The sequence below is a fragment of the Tupaia chinensis genome, unplaced genomic scaffold, assembly GCF_000334495.1.
Source record: "Tupaia chinensis unplaced genomic scaffold, TupChi_1.0 Scaffold000484_1, whole genome shotgun sequence".
Lineage (NCBI taxonomy): Eukaryota > Metazoa > Chordata > Mammalia > Scandentia > Tupaiidae > Tupaia > Tupaia belangeri.
In genome coordinates this window covers 418,072-435,470 of record NW_006159996.1, presented here as the reverse complement: position 1 = coordinate 435,470, position 17,399 = coordinate 418,072, and the positions used below count along the sequence as shown (strand labels likewise).

Genomic DNA, 17,399 nt, shown 5'->3' with positions numbered 1-17,399 from the left:
TTTTACAGATGAGGAGGCAGAAATCCAGAATTGCCTAAGGGAGTAAGTGCCGCGGGACTAGGAGCAGCACCTGGACCTGGGCTCCCGACTCTCACACATGCCCTGGCCCGTGGTGGGAGTACCAGAGATGGGTAGCTGCAGCCAGCGCAGCCCTGGAGAGGCGGGCAGCTGGGCGATGGGAGGACACAGTGGTGCAAAGGCTGGACCAAGACCCCCACCGCCCCCTCCCTTACAGGGGCATCTTCACCGAAGGCATCTGCTGCATTATCGCTGGCTTACTGGGCACAGGCAACGGGTCCACCTCGTCCAGCCCTAACATCGGCGTCCTGGGGATTACCAAGGTGCAGCGACGAACCAAAGCAGAACAAAGTCCGGCTCCCATCCCCTGTGCCGAAGGTCCCGCCCCAACCGTCCCCAACTCGGTCAAGCCCCACCCAGTCTTTGAGAGACCTCGCCCCTGCATCAAGTCCCAACAGGTTTAGGTCGGCTCTAGCAACAGGCCCCGCCCTAGAACTAATCCCGCCCCAGCCTCGTCCCGGGCCCAGCCCCGCCCCTGGCTTCCTGGCAGGTGGGCAGCCGGCGCGTGGTGCAGTATGGAGCGGGTATCATGCTGGTCTTGGGCACCATCGGCAAGTTCACGGCCCTCTTCGCGTCCCTCCCTGACCCCATTCTGGGGGGCATGTTCTGCACCCTCTTTGGTGAGTGCCAGGTGTGAGCCCGGGTGGCTGCAAGGTGGAACACACTGGGTGGTCTGGTGCTTCCAGCGATTCTCTTGCGCCCACAGGCATGATTACCGCTGTGGGGCTGTCCAACCTACAGTTTGTGGACATGAACTCCTCCCGCAACCTCTTCGTTCTTGGATTTTCCATGTTCTTTGGACTGACGCTTCCCAATTACCTGGAGTCCAACCCAGGAGCCATCAATACAGGTGCTTCTGACTGTATACTCTCTCCAGAGATAGGAGTCTGTTGGGCCCAAAACTCTGAGCACAATCCTTTCCAGTGAAGGCTCCACACAGCTAGAGCCACAAATCCTATCCAACTCGGAATGTTACTCAGTAGCTGAAAGTCTAATTAGCAGTTGTCCTTTACTTTATTTATTTATTTATTTATTTATTTAGTGGAGAGGTTTTCACTATATATAGGGTGAGTGCACTCACCAGAAGGACAGAGAGACAGGAAAGCAAGAAATCAGCTCCCAGAGGGGATGGCCACACTGCAATCCCTTCTCCATTCTCCTCTCGGGATCTTGGGCACGCATGCACATACACCCACTGTGAGTTTAAGCCACCGAGTCCAGGACTTGAATCACAGTTGACTACATGGGAGTCCAGCGACATAGCCATTACGCCATCTGCTGGTCCCCATTCATTTATTTTTAATTTGACCAGAGAGAGAGACAAGGCAAGAAAGCAAGCCACCAGGTCCGAGACCTGAACCGTGGTCGGCCATGTGGGAAAGACAAAGAGAAAGTGAGAAATCATCCCCCAGGGGGGATGGCCACATTGCAATCCCTTCTTTTTCATTCTCCTCTTGGAATCTTCAGTATGCACACACATGTGGCTGGTGTGTTTGAAGCCGCCGGGTCTGGGACTCAAACCATGGTTGACTACATGGGAGTCCAGTGACACAAACATTACACCATCTGCTGGTCCCTGCCAAGACACTTTCTGTGGACAGTAATTGAGCTATATTTACATAGTGCTCATTTAATTTTCAAAAACAGATCCATGAGACAGATACTATTATCATCTCCATTTCACAGATGAGGACCATGAGGCTCAGAGAGGTGAAGTGATTTGCCCCATGTCAGCAAGTAGCAACTGGCAGAACTGGGACTGGAATCCATAGACAAGAGACACAGAGGCTTGAGAGTCAGGGCTTCGAACCATTTCATTGCCAAACTGACTCAAAGAAGTCAAGGCTACACATGCAGGAAGTCCCCGAGCTCTGCTCTCCGGTTTCCTGAAGTGGACCAGATTCTGACCGTGCTGCTGACCACGGAGATGTTTGTGGGCGGGTGCCTTGCTTTCATACTGGACAACACGGTACCAGGTAGGGGTCAGCCCTGGGAGGGGAATGCACAACTAGTCAGAACTCATGCACTCCAACAGATGGCCCGAGTCGGATCTGTGCCAGGTCTGATGTGATGCAGATCCTGCAGGGAGAAGTGGACCAGATTCTGACCGTGCTGCTGACCACGGAGATGTTTGTGGGCGGGTGCCTTGCTTTCATACTGGACAACACGGTACCAGGTAGGGGTCAGCCCTGGGAGGGGAATGCACAACTAGTCAGAACTCATGCACTCCAACAGATGGCCCGAGTCGGATCTGTGCCAGGTCTGATGTGATGCAGATCCTGCAGGGAGCAGCAGGAACAGGTGGGCTGGTGACTGCACACTGGCTGGAGAGAAAGACCCATACACAGACCCGTGCATAGGTCTCGATGAGGGCGAGGTCCAAAGAGAGTAATTTCTGGGTCCTAGGAGTCTTTTCTTCTTAATTTTTTCCCTTATCTTATTCATAATAAAAAGCTCACGGGTGTACAAGAGACAGAGAGAGGTGCCCTTGGCAGTCTCATCACAGCACAGTCTGTTTACCTAGCACTCCAGTTCATCAGGATCTGAAGCATGCACGTGCAAGTCTGGCATCTTTCAGGTCAACTGGGCTGGAGATCTAAACCTGCAGTTGGGGGAACCAGCAGTTAGCGTAATGGCTATGTCGCTGGACTCCCACGTAGTCGACCGCGGTTCGCGTCCCGAACCCGGTGGCTTAAAACTCACGCTGGGCGCGTGTGCGTGCGTGCCCAAGATCCCAAGAGGAGAATGGAGGAGAAGGGATTGCGGCGTGACCATCCCCCCGGGGGGTGATTTCTCGCTTTCTGTCTCTAATGTCTCTCTCTGTCTGTCTGGCGAGCGCACGTGCCCTATAGTGAAAAATCTCTCCAAAAAAAAAAAAAAAAAGAAGTAAACCTGCAGTTGGCCATCCAGCTTCTAGCCCTACAGATGAATATGCCATTGCTGTGCCACCGAAGCTGGGTCTCCTTTCCACTTTGAGAGCCACTGGGCTAAGGGGTGCCTGTGCTTTCTTAGAGTAGGATAGATACAAATGCAACGTTAGTTTATTGGCAAAATCAACTCCAGGGGCCAGCAGGTAGTGTGGTGGTTGAGATGTCAGACTCCCACATGGCCAACCGTGGTTCGTGTCCCAGACCTGGCAGCTAGCTTCTCGCTTGTTCTCTGTCACTTTGGTAAAATTTAATAATAATAATAATAAAATTCTTTAAAAAAATCCACTCCAAATATCAGCAGCCTGCCACTCTGGCTACTATTAGGTTGTTGGGAAAGCTATGATACATGTATCTGGTTTTATATGCAAAAATGTGTCATGACTTTCCAGACAACTCAGTAGAAGAGTCTTCAGTGTCTCCTTGCCTTTGGTGCCAGAGCTTTTTGTAGGGATTGTGGAGGACACTTCATAGGGTCTCTCAGAACCCTCCTGGTCCACATATAAGTGTGTCCAGTAAATGTACTTTAAAATGTCACCAGGTGCTCTAATAACAAGCAGTTAACATTTATTGAACACTGACTATGGTATAGACATGGGGTTAAGTGTCCTATCTTCAAAATATGACAAGTTCACAAAATTAAAATGTTGCACATCTGGAATTATTTTTTTAGAGAGTTTTTTGCTATAGGGTGCATACGCTCACCAGAGAGACAGAGATACCGAGAGACATAAAAATGAGAAATCACCTCTCAGGGGGATGGTCATGCTGCAATCCCTTCTCCTCCATTCTCCTTTTGGGATTTTGGGTACACACGTGCCCAACATGAGTTTTAAACTGTCCAGTCCAGGATTCAAATCTTGGTCAACTACATGGGAGTCCAACAACATAACCATCATGCCACCTGCTGATCCTGCACACTTGGAATTTTAACAACATTCATCTAAACCAGTCAATGACCTGTGTCCCTGACTTGCACCATACTTTCTGCTGGAGGGTTTCAAGGACCTTGGGCTGGCAAATTGGGGAAGGCTCTATGGAGATGGGGTTGATGACTACATCACTTTAGGCACAAAAGTGATGTGAGTAGCAAGATGATGGCCCTCCATTCCCAGCCACTTACCAGCCTGAATACAGCCACAGGTCTTGCCTACGTCCTTCTTTTCTGAAATTCCTAGTGGTTATATTCACAGGACACAGGAGTCAGAGGCTACTTATGCACAACTGGAAAGGGAAGAGCTGGGGCTTCCCTGAGACTTTAGGCAGAATCAGAGGAAGCAGCTGTTCCAGATCTAGCTGTGCCAGATCATAGTACTCACCTCCCGCCCTTTTTTTAAAAATAGTTTTGCTATAGGGCATGTGTGCACGCCAGAGAGGTGGGAGGAGTACGGGAGAGTGAGAAATCACCTCCCAGAGGAGATGGTCACACCTCAGTCCCTTCTCCATTCTGAAGATTTTGGGCAAGGACATCTCTGCAGAAATTAGGATGGTTTTTCACAGGATAACAAATTTAATCCCCCAGGGTTTTTTTTTTTTTTTTTTTTTTAATAATTATTTTATTGAACTAACTTTATTTATTTATTTATTTATTTTTAATTTGATCAGAGAGGGACAGAGTGAGAGAGAAAGTGAGAAAGCAAGCCATCAGGTCCGGGACTCGAACTATGGTCAGCCATGTTGGAGTCCATCGCCTTCAACCACCATGCCACCTGCCGGCCCCACCCAGTGTTTTTCCAAGTCACTGGGTCCGGGACTCAAACCATCCAGTGGTCCATGTGGGATCCAGCCACTGTGCCACCAGCTGGCCTGAGGACTGGAGTAGGCTATCCTGTGATCCTGAGACAGTGAAGTGGCAGTTTCAGTGCTTAGGAAATCTAGGAAGATGGAGGGCATCTGGATGAGCAGCTCTACACTGTGACACTTCTTAGTTAATGACAGACTCAGAACTGCTTTTCACACCTGCATCGTTCAACCCAAAGGAGCAGCACCCATCCCTACCAGAAATCATCATATGGGTTATGCTATATAACCTGCAGTATCCTTTCAATATGCATTGAGAAATTTGAAGTTCAGAGTGGTTAAGTCACTTGTCTAAGGTCACACGATCTGGATCCAAATCTAGATCTGGCTGGTTCAGAACCCAATCTTTAGCTATAGAAAAGCACAGCTTTCTCCAGCACTTAACTTTGTATTTGCTCTTTCTCTTTAGCTATCTAAAGACCGCTTTATAGGGCAGGCTATTTAGTTCAGCAAATGTTGGTGAAATTGACCAGCTTTGTCTTGAATTAAACGCTGAGGATATATGCAAAAAATATATATAAATTGAGGCTGGCAGGTGGTGTGGTGGTTAGGACGCTGGACTCCCACATGGCCAACTATGCTTTGGGTCCCAGACCTGACAGGTTACTTTCACATTTTCCCACTCTCTCTGGTCAAATTAAAAATAATAATAATTCTTTTTTTAAAAAGTGTAAGTCATAGTTTATTTTGTTTTGTTTATGTTTTTACCATAGGGCATATGTGCTGCCAGAGATGAGAGAGACAGAGAGAGATACAGAAAGGGAAAGTGAGAAACCACAACCCAGGAGGGAGGGCCATATTGCAATCACTTCTCTACGATTTTCCTCCTGAGATTTTGGGCACACACACACGTTCACCCAGCATGATTTTCAAGCTGCCAGGTACAAGATTCGTACCACAGTTGGTCATGTGGTAGTCCAATGATGTAAGCACTGTACCACCTGCTGGCTAGCCCCAGTCTTTTTTTTTTTTTTAAACACATTTATTTAACATCTATTTGTTTCTTGTGATTTTGGGGCTGCCAGGTTCAGGACTTGAACCATGGTCAGTCATGTAGAAGTCAAGCACCTCAACCACCATGCCACCTGCTGGCTCCCATAGTTTGTTTTAAGGAGTTCCTGGCACAAAATAGGAAGTAAAATTGGGCTTAAGTAAGCAATAAAGTCAATGAGGCTAGTAGGCTGGAGTCATCTGGAGAGCTTCTTGGGTGGGAAACTCTGTGGCCCAAGAAGAGGGGACTTGAAGTAGAGAAGGTATTGCAGGAGGGATTTGGAAGGTAGGCTGGGGAGTCTGGCAGAGGAAGGGAGCTCTGATGTAGCTGCTGTGTGTCCTGTCAGTGGTAGGAAGGTAATGTACTAGGACTGTGGTTCTGTGCTATATCCATAGATCTTTTCCCTCTGCTTTTGCCCACCATTACTTTGTGCAACCAGTTCCAGCTCAATCAGTACCTCCTCTATGCAGTCTTCCCTGAGGACCCCAGGTGTAAAAATTCCCCTGTGTCCATATCTCCAGCAGATGGCATACTGGTTAAAATGCTGGACTCACATATGGCTGACTGTAGTTCGAGTAGCAGACACAGTGGCTTGAAAATCACACTGGGGATGTATGCACGCAGGTCCAAAAATCCCAGGAAGAGTGGAGACCAGACTGTGGAGTGGCAATCCCCCCAGGGGGTGATTTCTCACTTTCCCTCTCACTGTCTCTCTCTGGGGACATGCATACCCTATGGCAGTGTTTCCCTCTATCTCTCCCTTCCTACAGGATTTTGGGCCATGCGCACAGCAGGTGCCTAGCATATTTCTCAGGCTACCAGGTCCAAAGCTCAGACTGCGTGGTGTACTTTGTGGGGTCCAGCTTCCCCCGTTACTGTCCTGGGGTTGGCCTTGTTTCCCACCTCTGAAAGCTTCACCCTCATGACCTGAGCACCTCCCAAAGGCCCCACCTCCTAATACCATCAGATTTCAGCACATAAATTCTTTACCTTCTTTTTTAATTTGGCAGACAGACTGTATGCTCATCAGAGGGAGACAGACAGAGAGAAAGAGAGAAAGAGAGAGAAAGAGAGACAGAGAGAGAGAAAGAGAGAAAGCAAGCTGCCAGGTCTGGAACTTGAACCACGGTTGGCAATGTGGAAGTCCAGCACCACCTGCCAGCCCTGAGGCTTGTATTTTTTTTTTAATAATTATTTTAGGGGCCAACAGGTGGCATGGTGGTTAAAGGCGCTGGACTTCCACATGGCCAACTGCGGTTGAAGTTTCTTTCTCTTGCCCTCCCCGGTCAAATTAAAACAAACAAACAAACAAACAAATAAAATAATTCTTTTTTTTTAAATGAAGTCCTTTTTTCCCTCCTAATTTTATTTATTCATTCATTCATTTTAATTTGACCAGAGTGAAATAGAGAAAGTGAGAAAGCAAGCCGGGACTCAAACTGTGGTTGCCCATGTGGGAGTGCCCAGCGCCTTAACCATCTTGCCACCTGCTGGTCCCAAAATAATTCTTAAAAAAAAAAAAGATTAATTTTGTTTTTGAACCAGCAGATGCCGTAATGGTTACATCACTGGACTCCCACATAGTTAACCTTGGTTTGAGTCCTGAACCCGCTGACTTAAAATTCACACCAGGTGCATGTGTGTGCATGCCCAAAATCCCGAGAATGAAGAAGGAACTGCAGCGTGGCCATCTCCCCTCAGGTGTTATTTCTCGCTTTCTGTCTCTCTGTGCCTCTCTGGCAAGCGCACACACCCTGTAACAAAAATCTCTCTTTAAGGAAAAAAAAATTTATTTTCTTTAACTTTATTTATTTGTTTTTATATTTTACCAGAGAGGGACAGAGCAAGAGAGAGAGAGAGGGAAAGCAAGAAAGCAAGCCACCAGGTCCAGGACTCAAACCATGGTCAGCCATGTGGGAGTCCAGTGCCCTTAACCACCACGTTACCTGCTGGCCTTTATGAAGCTAGTATTATAAAAACAAGAGTTTATGTTGCAAATATAAAATATTACTGAATATTAATATTGATTGTACTGTTTCAAAATACACCTCCCTACTTCTCAGGGCACAGTCTAGACACTATTTGGACCCCACAGACTCAGCACACACAGCCTCATACCACTGACAATTACTTAACCTGTTTCTTAATATTAAAATTTTATACAGCAGTGCCTATACTCCCAGGGAAGTGTTTTGAAGAACTGAGGTACTGAAATTAAAACTTAACACAGATCCTGGCACACTGAAGTTACACAGTAATGATTAATTATAACTACTATTCTAAAGCTCTGGCCAAGGTAGCAGCTCAGAAATCATGGATTAATGGGATCAGCAGATGGCATAATAATTGTCTCTGGAGTCTCACATGACCAACTGTGGTTCAAATCCCAGACGTGGTGGCATGAAACTTACACTGGGACATATGTGCATGCATGCCAAAAATCCTGAGAAGAGAACGGAGGAGAAGGGATTAAGGTATGGTAACGGGCCCCTGGCAGGGTGATTTCTTGCTCTTTGTCTCTCTGGTAAGTACACATGCCCTAGGGCAAAAATCTCTCTAGAAAAAAAAAATCACGGATTCAGGCCTAGGCAGTAGGGACTACTCTGCAGTGCTAGAGCCACACTAAAGACTGTTTAGGTTCTTTTTTTAAGTGAGATTTTTGTTAGTAGGCATTGTGCTTGTTGGCAAGACAGACAGAAAGCAAGCAAGAAATCACCTCCCAGGAGGATGGCCACACCGCAATCCCTTCATTCTCCTCTCAAGATTTTGGACATGCATGGAATGCATTTTAAGCCACCAGGTCTGGGACTTGAACCATGGTTAACTATGTGGGAGTCCAGAAATATAACCATTAGGCCATCTGCTAGCCCCAAGACTTTAGATTCTGACAGACCTGAAATATATAGGGCATGTGATTTCTCCTGGTCAGAGGGCTGGGGTGGGGTTGTAGTGTGATAAGACTGTCTAGGGTACGTATTTCTCTCACTTACGAAATAAATGTTGGCTAGCTCTGTGACCTGGTAGTTAAGGCAGCTGGATCCCACATGGCCAACCCCATAGTCTGAGTCCTGGACCTTGGGGCCAGCAGATGGTATGGTGGGTTAAGGCGCTAGACTCCCACATGGCCAAATATGGTCTGAGTCCCAGACCTGGTGGTTTGCTTTCTCACTTTTCCCCTCTTTGTCTCTGTCTATGGTCAAATGAATAATAAACACATACATACATACATACATAAACAAATTAAATAATTCTTTAAAACAAAAACAAACAAAAAAACCCATGCTGGGTACATATGCACAAATGCCCAAAATAACTGTAGGAGGGAGAAATGGAGAAAAAAAAAAAAAGTAGTATAATCACATCTCACTGGGGAGTGCTTTCTCTCAATGCCAAGTATATGTGCCCTCTGGCAAAAATAAAAATTATAAACAGACACTTGTAGGAGCAGCAGTTGGCATAATGGCTATGTCACTGGAATCCCATGTAGTTGACTTCAGTTTGTGTCCCGGACCTGGTGGCTTAAACTCATGCTGGGTGCATGTGTGTTCAAGATCCTGAGAGAAGAAGGGATTGCAGCATGGTCATACCCCCTGGGGGGAGATTTCTCGCTTTCTATCTGTCTCTCTGTCTTTCTGGTGAGCATATGTGCCCTATAGCAAAAACATCTCAAACAAGACATTTGATTTCAGAAGTCGGTCTTAGTACTAGGTTACAGGAAGGGGAGGTAGCAGAAGGTGGCTGCTAAGTGACTCACTGTCCTCTTCCAGGGAGCCCAGAGGAACGAGGTCTGATACAGTGGAAAGCTGGGGCTCATGCCAACAGTGAGACGTCTACCAGCCTCCAGAGCTATGACTTCCCCATTGGAATGGGCATGGTAAAAAGAATTGCCTGTCTGAAATACATTCCCATCTGCCCAGTCTTCAAAGGATTTCCTACAAAGTCAAAAGGTCAGCTTCCAGAACCAGAAGATATTCCAGAAAATATGGAAACTGGATCTGTGTGCACCAAGGTCTGAAAAATTACTTCCAAGAAAGGTAGGCTTTTATGGGAGAATTAAATAATCAAAACATTAAAAAAAATGATTTAATTTTATTGTCATTATTTTATTTTTTATTTTATTTCTTCTTTTTTTATTTTGGAGAGGTTTTTGCTATAGGGCACATGCGCTCACCAGAAAGACAGAGACAGAAAGTGAGAAATCACCCCCCAGGGTGGATGGCCACGATGCAATCCCTTCTCCTCCATTCTCCTCTCGGGATCTTGGGCACGCATGCATACGTGCCTGGCGTGAGTTTAAGCCACCAGGTCCGGGACTCGAACCTCTGTCGACTACATGGGAGTCCAGCGACATAGCCATTATGCCAACTGCTGGCCCCTATTTTTTTATTTTATTGAAATTGACCAGAAAGAGAGAGAGAGAAAAGGAAAGTGAGAAAGCAAACTGCCAGGTCTAGGACTTGAACCACAGTCAGCCATGTGGGAGTCCGGCCACAATCACCACACCATCTGCTGGCCCCATCAAAACACTTCTTATGCTTTAATGAAAGGAAAACCAAACAACTCAAGTTTCCATTTTTATGACCTGAGTGTCCTCAAGGGGAAGGTGGACTGGGTAAAAGGTTAATATATAACTTTTTGGTGGAATTCTCTAGCCATTTGATAGTAAGGGTAAACTTGTCAACTGCTGTGGACTTTTTTTTTTTTTGGAGAGGTTTTTGCTATAGGGCGCGTGCGCTCGCCAGACAGAGAGAGAGACATAGAGACAGAAAGTGAGAACTCACTCTCCAGGGGGGATGGTCACACCGCAATCCCTTCTCCTCTTGGGATCTTGAGCACGCATGCACACGCGCCCGGCATGAGTTCTAAGCCACCGCTGTCGACTATGTGGGAGTCCAGCGACATAGCCATTACGCTAACTGCTGGTTCCCAATAAATAAATGGACTACTAAGAGGTTCCCAGTATACTGAAATACTGATCCCTGCAGCCTCCTGAACAGAATCTGAGCCAACTAGAGTCTATGAGCTAGAAACTCCAGTCATGGGTAGCCTCATTCTTACACTCCAGGTATGCTACACAAACACTAGTTTGATATTTGACAAGAAAAAGGCTGAGAAATACTGACACAATGCAAGAACAGAAAAAAATCCTCTACTGAGGGCTCTTCAATAAGTTAATAGAAAATGAATTTTATGAAAAAATCTACACATGGGGACCAGCAGTTAGCATAATGGCTATGTCGCTGGACCTCCCTGGGGGGTGGTTTCTCACTTTCTCACAGACAGAAAGTGAGAAATCACTTTCTCACTTTGGCACTTTCTGTCTTTGGCAAGTCCACATTCCCTATAGCAAAAATCTCTCTTAAAAAAGGGGGGTGGGGGCGCGGGGCCAGCAGGTGTGATGGTTAAGGGTGATTGACTCCCACATGGCCGACTGTGGTTTGATTCCTGGACCTGGCAGCTTGCTTTCTCTCTCTTGTTCTTGCTGTCCTTCTCTAGTCAAATTAAAGGAAACAAATCAAGTTAACAAAAATAATTTAAAAAAGGGGGGGGGCTGGAAAGTGGCATGGTGGTTGAGGCACTGGACCCCCCACATGGCTGATTGTGGTTCGAATCCTGGATTAGGTAGCTTGCTTTCTCACTTTCCCTCTCTCTCTTTCTCTGTATATCTGTATATCTCTCTGGTCAAACTAGAATGAATAAATAAATGGAATTAAATAATTTAAAAATATTTAATTTTATTTATCATTATTATTATCTTTAGATTTTGCTAGAGGGTACATATGTGTATGCACAAGTGCAAGCATGTGAGAAAAAGAGAGGAAGCCACCAGGCCCGGACTCAAACTGTAGCTGTCCATGTGGGAGTCCAACACCTTAACCATTATGCAACCTACAGATCCCCAACCATAAATGTTCTTAACATAGCTCTCTATAGTTACCCTGATACTGCACTTGAGGTGATAAAAAGCAAGGATGAGACAATGGCGTTTATTTTACTGCTGTACTTTGGACAGATACTTGCAGAATAACATACTTGCTACTATGGAATCTTAACAAAGGTTGCTCTTTTGGGGATACTGGGCCCACACTAAAAGTATAACCACTAGATAGTGCATCCTAGTACCAATAACCACAACCATCGGCTCAGTTCTACTATTATTTATTTTTTTAAATATTTTTGAAAAAATATAATTTTTTTACAATATTTTCAACTTAAACACTATTCACACTGAACATGTATGGCAGCTTAACCTACCCAAATATGAAGTTTAAGAAGCCAAAACTGTTCTAGCTTTGTTAAAAGAAAAGTTGTGCTGCAGACTACTGTCGTGATGGTTAACAAAGCAAGGAAAAGCACTACTCAAATCATAATGTTACAGTCTCTTTGTTCAATTAGATTACGGGTTGGTGCTGGTCCTATGATCACCTTCACACAGGCATAGCTACGATGCAGTGAATCCTTAGATGATGATGCAGTTCTCACATCACATACTTCCTCGGATGTAACGTTAGACGCAGAATTCAATATTCCTAACACGATAACATTTCAGAAAAGCTTCATGTGATTGCTACTTTATAACCTCATAACCAAAGACATATTTATCATTGTACAACGAATTATCTCACTTTAACACAGCTGCTTCAGAAAAGGGAAACTCTTTTTGATGGGAACAAATGAAAATAACTCTTTTTGATGGGAACAAATGCAAATTTAAGTCCAAACTGAGAAAGCCACTTAACAATTAGAACTTAATTTAAATTTAGATTTTTTAAAAGTTTAGACATTAACCATGTTAGTTAACTTTAAGGGCCAAGTTTAGATTCAAAGAAGACAATTCAGTAAGATTTGGAGGTCATTTTAATTTGGTACTTTATCACAACTTGACTGGTGCTTCTTTCCTTGCTGTCTTCACATCAAGCCTTGGGGCCAATTCTATTTTCAGTAAATGTTTGACAGTTTTTTACTTAATAACAGTCTCAGCACTTTTATTAAGCATGCAAGACTAACAAAAACTTTGGCAATGCATAAGTGTAACACAGTGACAAGAGAGAGCTTTTACAATTAAGTCTTCTAATACTGCCTTCACAGTGTGGAAATTGTGCTACATCCACCAAAAGAGGGCCCCATCTACTCAAATATTTCAGTACTTCACCCCAGGAACAAACTCCTTTGCATTTGGATTCAGATTGCTCTTGACCTGGAAAATAGGTACATAAAAAGTAAATTCATTAACAGATGGGTTTAGATACTCAGCAGCAGTCAACCTAGATCTACATGTAAAAACATCTTCCAAGAAAATACGAGACAAAAGCAAGAACTTAGATTAAGGTTATACTTAATCAAAAACATGTGGGGCAGGAAAAGGCAAAAATCAGATAGAAAGGATAGGTATTATATTATTTATATCAAATTTATTTATTTATTTAGCCATACGGTGCATGCACTTTCCAGAGACAGAGAGAGAGTGAGTGAGAAATCACCCCGTAAGGGTGATGGCCACAACGCAATCCCTTCTCTTCCATCCTCTTCTCAGGAATTTGGGCATACATGCATATGTTGCCAGCATGTTTTTCAAGCTACCAGGACTGGGACTCAAACCAGGGTGTTGGTCATGTAGGATTCAGTGCCTTAATCACCATGCCACTTTTGGACCTTGTATCAGCTCTTTTATTTTTAAAGAATTATTTTATTTTATTTTAATTCATTATCGTCATCATTATTTTAATTTAACTAGAGAGAACAGAAAGGGAAAATGAGAAAGCAAGCTGCCAGGTCTGAGACTTGAACTGCAGTGAGCCATGTGAGAGTCCTACACCTTAACTATGCCACCTGCCTGCCTCCCTGTATGAACTTTAATTTTTTTAAATTAAAAACATTTTTTAAGAGAGATTTTTGCTATAGGGTGTGCGCACTCACTGGAGAGACTGAGAGAGACAGCGAGACAGAAGTGAGAAACCACCCCTGGGGGTGGAGGGTTGGCCAAGCCACAATCTCTTCCATTCTCCTCTGGGGATTTTGGGCATGCACAAACATATGCCCACTGTGAGTTTTAAGCTGCTGGGTCCAGGACTTAAACTGCAGTCAAAGTGAGAGTCCAATGAGGTTAACCATTATGCCATTGTTGGTCCCTGTATTAGCTTTTTTTTTTTTTTTTTTTTGGAGAGGTTTTTGCTATAGGGCGCGTGCGCTCGCCAGACAGACAGAGACATAGAGACAGAAAGCGAGAAATCATCCCCCAGGGGGGATGGTCACGCCGCAATCCCTTCTCCATTCTCCTCTCGGGATCTTGGGCACGCATGCACACGCGCCCGGCGTGAGATTTAAGCCACCGGGTCTAAGACGCGAACCGCGGTCGACTACGTGGGAGTCCAGCGACATAGCCATTACGCTAACTGCTGGTTCCCCCTGTATTAGCTTTTAAAAGAAAGAATAGACTTAAAAATAAATATAACCAGAATCCCTCCAACATCACATAAAGTAATAACACTGAACAAGGAATTATATTAACCTATGATACCTGATTTTCTTTAAATACTTTCATGCCATGCAAACTTTTTAAACAAGTGTTCAAAATATGATTAAGTTACTGGGGGACTATTGATTAACTTTACTTTATGATCCTCATTGAAAATGTGAAGTTGTTTTTATAGAACTATTATCTTCTAATTCCCACAGGAAGCTCAAAATATTAACAGGAAAAGAAAACTACACAGGGAGCCAGAAGACCCAAGTCTGATATTCCAGCTGTGCCCATGAATTTTCATATAAGCACGAATGAGCCGACTTTTCTGGAATTCCATTTTTGCATCAGTTTAAAAAAGAGGGAGGGGGCCAGCAGGTACATAGTGGTTAAGGCACTGAACTCTCACACTGACGACTGCAGCTTGAGTCCTGAGCCTGATGGCTTGTTTTCTCACTTTCCCTCTCTCTGCTTCTCTCTGGTGAATTAAAAAAATAATAATTACAATTAAATTAAATAATTCTTAAAACAAAAATTAAAAAAAATAAAAAAATAAAAAAGAAGAAAAGAGGGCGGGATGGGCCAAAGTCTCTAAGAGTTTTGGAAATTTGTACCAACATTATTCTGTCTCTAAATCTTTACTTTCCGAAGTAGTCATGTCAGCATATAGAAAAGCTGGAAATTCTTCTCTGCTACATTTTGGATTGCAAACTTGATGAAGATGCAAAGAAAGCAGAACAGATTCCAGGGCCTAAAGTAGAGGCATGCTGACAGGCTTTTACACTGAATTTGAACTCTATGTCACTTACTCCAAGATCAATGCATCATATTAAATGTGTTGGAGCAACAATTTTAGCCTCATAATTTATTCACAGCAATTTCCTTGGACAGGATATAGTTTCCCTTCTGCAAAGGGAGACATAGCTACACTTGAAAAGTGTGACATTTAAATTAAAAAATTGTTTTTGAAGGTATAATCTTCTGGAAGCTACAGAATAACAACAACAAAAAGTAATCTCAAATAAACTGAAATGGTTGTATACTATGGAATAATACCAGGTCCAGAGGCTATATCCCAAGGTAATTTCTGAGTTCTTCTCACAGTTCTTTAGAAGAGTGGTTTCCTGGGGCCAGCAGATGGCATAGCAGTTAAGGGTATTGGATTCCCACATGGCCCATTGAAGTTCAAATCCCGGACCTGGCAGTTTGCTTTCTCACTCTCTCTCTCTCTGTCCTCTCTGGTCAAATTAAATAAGTTGAAACAAAACAATTCTTTTAAAAAAAAAAAAAAAAAGGAGTTTTCTTTATAAACTAAAGAATTAATTAATTAATTAAAATTTGACCAGAGAGGGACAGAGTGAGAAAAAGTGAGAGAGGTGAGAAAGCAAGCCACTAGATCTAAGACTGAACAGTGGTTGGCCATGTGGGAGTCCAGTGCCCTTAATCATCATGCTACCTCCCAGACCCCTAGAAGAGTGGTTTCTTTTTTAAAAATGCAGATTAACATTGTTAACTTTTTTAAAAGACTTATTTTATTTAACTTTATTTATTCATTTATTTCTTTTAATTTGACCAGAGAAGGACAGAGCCAGAAAGAGTGAATGAGAAGGCAAGCCGCCAGGTCCAGGACTCGAACCACGGTCAGTCATGTGGGAGTCCAGCACCCTTAACCACGCCACCTGCCAGACCCAAGAGTGGTTTCTTAATGCCAGCAGGTTTTCTGTGTAATAAATCCTCTGAGCTGCCTTTTATATATATACATACATACATACATACATACATACATATACACACACACACACACACACACACACACACATACATATATATATATATATATATACACTTATTTAATTTTACTTATTTTTTTATTTGAATTTGACCAGAGGGAGATACAAAGAGAAAAGAGAGAAAGAAAGTAAGCCCCCAAGTCTAAGACTTGAACCAGTCAGCCATGTGGGAGTCTAGTGCCTTAACCACCATGCCAACTGCTGACACTGGTAGAGCTTTTTAAAAATTAACATGCCTGGTGCCAGTAGGTGGCATGGTAGTTCAGGGAGCTGGACTCCCACATGGCCAACTACGGTTCTAGTCCTGGACCTGGTGGCTTGCTTTCTCGCTTTCCCTCTCCCTCTCTAGGCAAATTGAAATAAATAAATAAAGTTAAATAAAATAATTCTAAAAAAAAATTAACATGCCTGGGGCTGGCAGGTGGCATGTGAGCTAAGGCACTAGACTCCCACATGGCCGACTGTGGTTTGAGTCCCAGACCTGGTGGCTTGCTTTCTCACTTTCCCTCTTTCTCTGGTCAAAAATTAAAAAAAAGTAATAAAATAACTAACTAATTCTTTAAAAACAAAATTAACATGCCTAAAGGATTGTGTCTCTAGGTCTGTGATACAGCTAAGGAACTGATTTTTGGTTTTAATGTTTCATAGGTTATTATGATGCACAGATTAGGAAACCATTGCATTATGACCAGAGGACAATTACAAAAAATACTTCAGAGTCTAGAGAACTACCTGTAGAAGTAACTAGAGATTATAAACATGAACAGAAATGCTAACATGAAGACCTTGAGAAAATTTTGAGTTCAGAAATTATTTTAACTTATGTTTAGTGAAGGATTAATCAATTTCTACTTTGGTGCTAATGTTTAGTTAATCACAGTTTCCAAAAAAATCTTTTTACTGCAAATATCATTAATAATACATTAAGAATATCTAAAAATATCAATCTAGGTTTGTGTCCCTTCCTTTTTTTTGCCAAGTTTGTAAAATGTATTAAATCATAATTTCAGACAAAACTGGAAACCTTAACAGAATCCTCAGGAAAAGGTTTCCAAAATTTTATCTTTCAGAAAAAGAAATCTGTACACTTCACCAAATGTTTAGGACAAGATTAAAGAAACTTCTCCATTAAGCTGCTTTTGTATAAGTAAGTGACAGGGTAATACTGTGATGTTTCTTTTTGTGTTCTTTTGAACAAAGTATCTCAGTATTTTGGATATTTAAGACATTTAAATATCCTAGGGCAACATCAAGACTAAAGAGCAGGACCAGTAGATGGCATAATGGTTACATTGTTACACTCTCATGTAGTTGACTACAGTTCCAGTCCCAGACCTGGCGACTTGAAACTC

The 17,399-nt window shown here is 43.4% G+C and overlaps 2 protein-coding genes across 5 annotated transcripts in view; one reads left to right on the top strand and one right to left on the bottom strand.

Moving 5' to 3' along the window:
- The window catches only part of SLC23A1 (solute carrier family 23 member 1), a 19,070-nt gene extending 4,384 nt beyond the window's left edge, over window positions 1–14,686 (top strand). For 2 of the 3 annotated variants that reach the window (XM_027774823.1, XM_027774822.1), the window contains exons 11-13: window positions 236–341; window positions 569–698; window positions 785–1,023. In XM_027774823.1, the coding sequence (XP_027630624.1) occupies window positions 236–341; window positions 569–698; window positions 785–1,005 (457 nt within the window). In that variant the 3' untranslated portion in view covers window positions 1,006–1,023. Of the gene's footprint in view, window positions 1–235; window positions 342–568; window positions 699–784; window positions 1,024–1,970; window positions 2,055–9,563; window positions 9,831–14,472 lie in introns of those variants that run through there. The other variant, XM_014590801.2, reaches the window with a different exon arrangement.
- The window catches only part of PAIP2 (poly(A) binding protein interacting protein 2), a 21,587-nt gene continuing 16,127 nt past the window's right edge, over window positions 11,940–17,399 (bottom strand). For both annotated transcript variants that reach the window (XM_006172380.3, XM_027774824.1), the window contains one exon: window positions 11,940–12,994. In XM_006172380.3, the coding sequence (XP_006172442.2) occupies window positions 12,938–12,994 (57 nt within the window). In that variant the 3' untranslated portion in view covers window positions 11,940–12,937. The remainder of the gene's footprint in view (window positions 12,995–17,399) is intronic.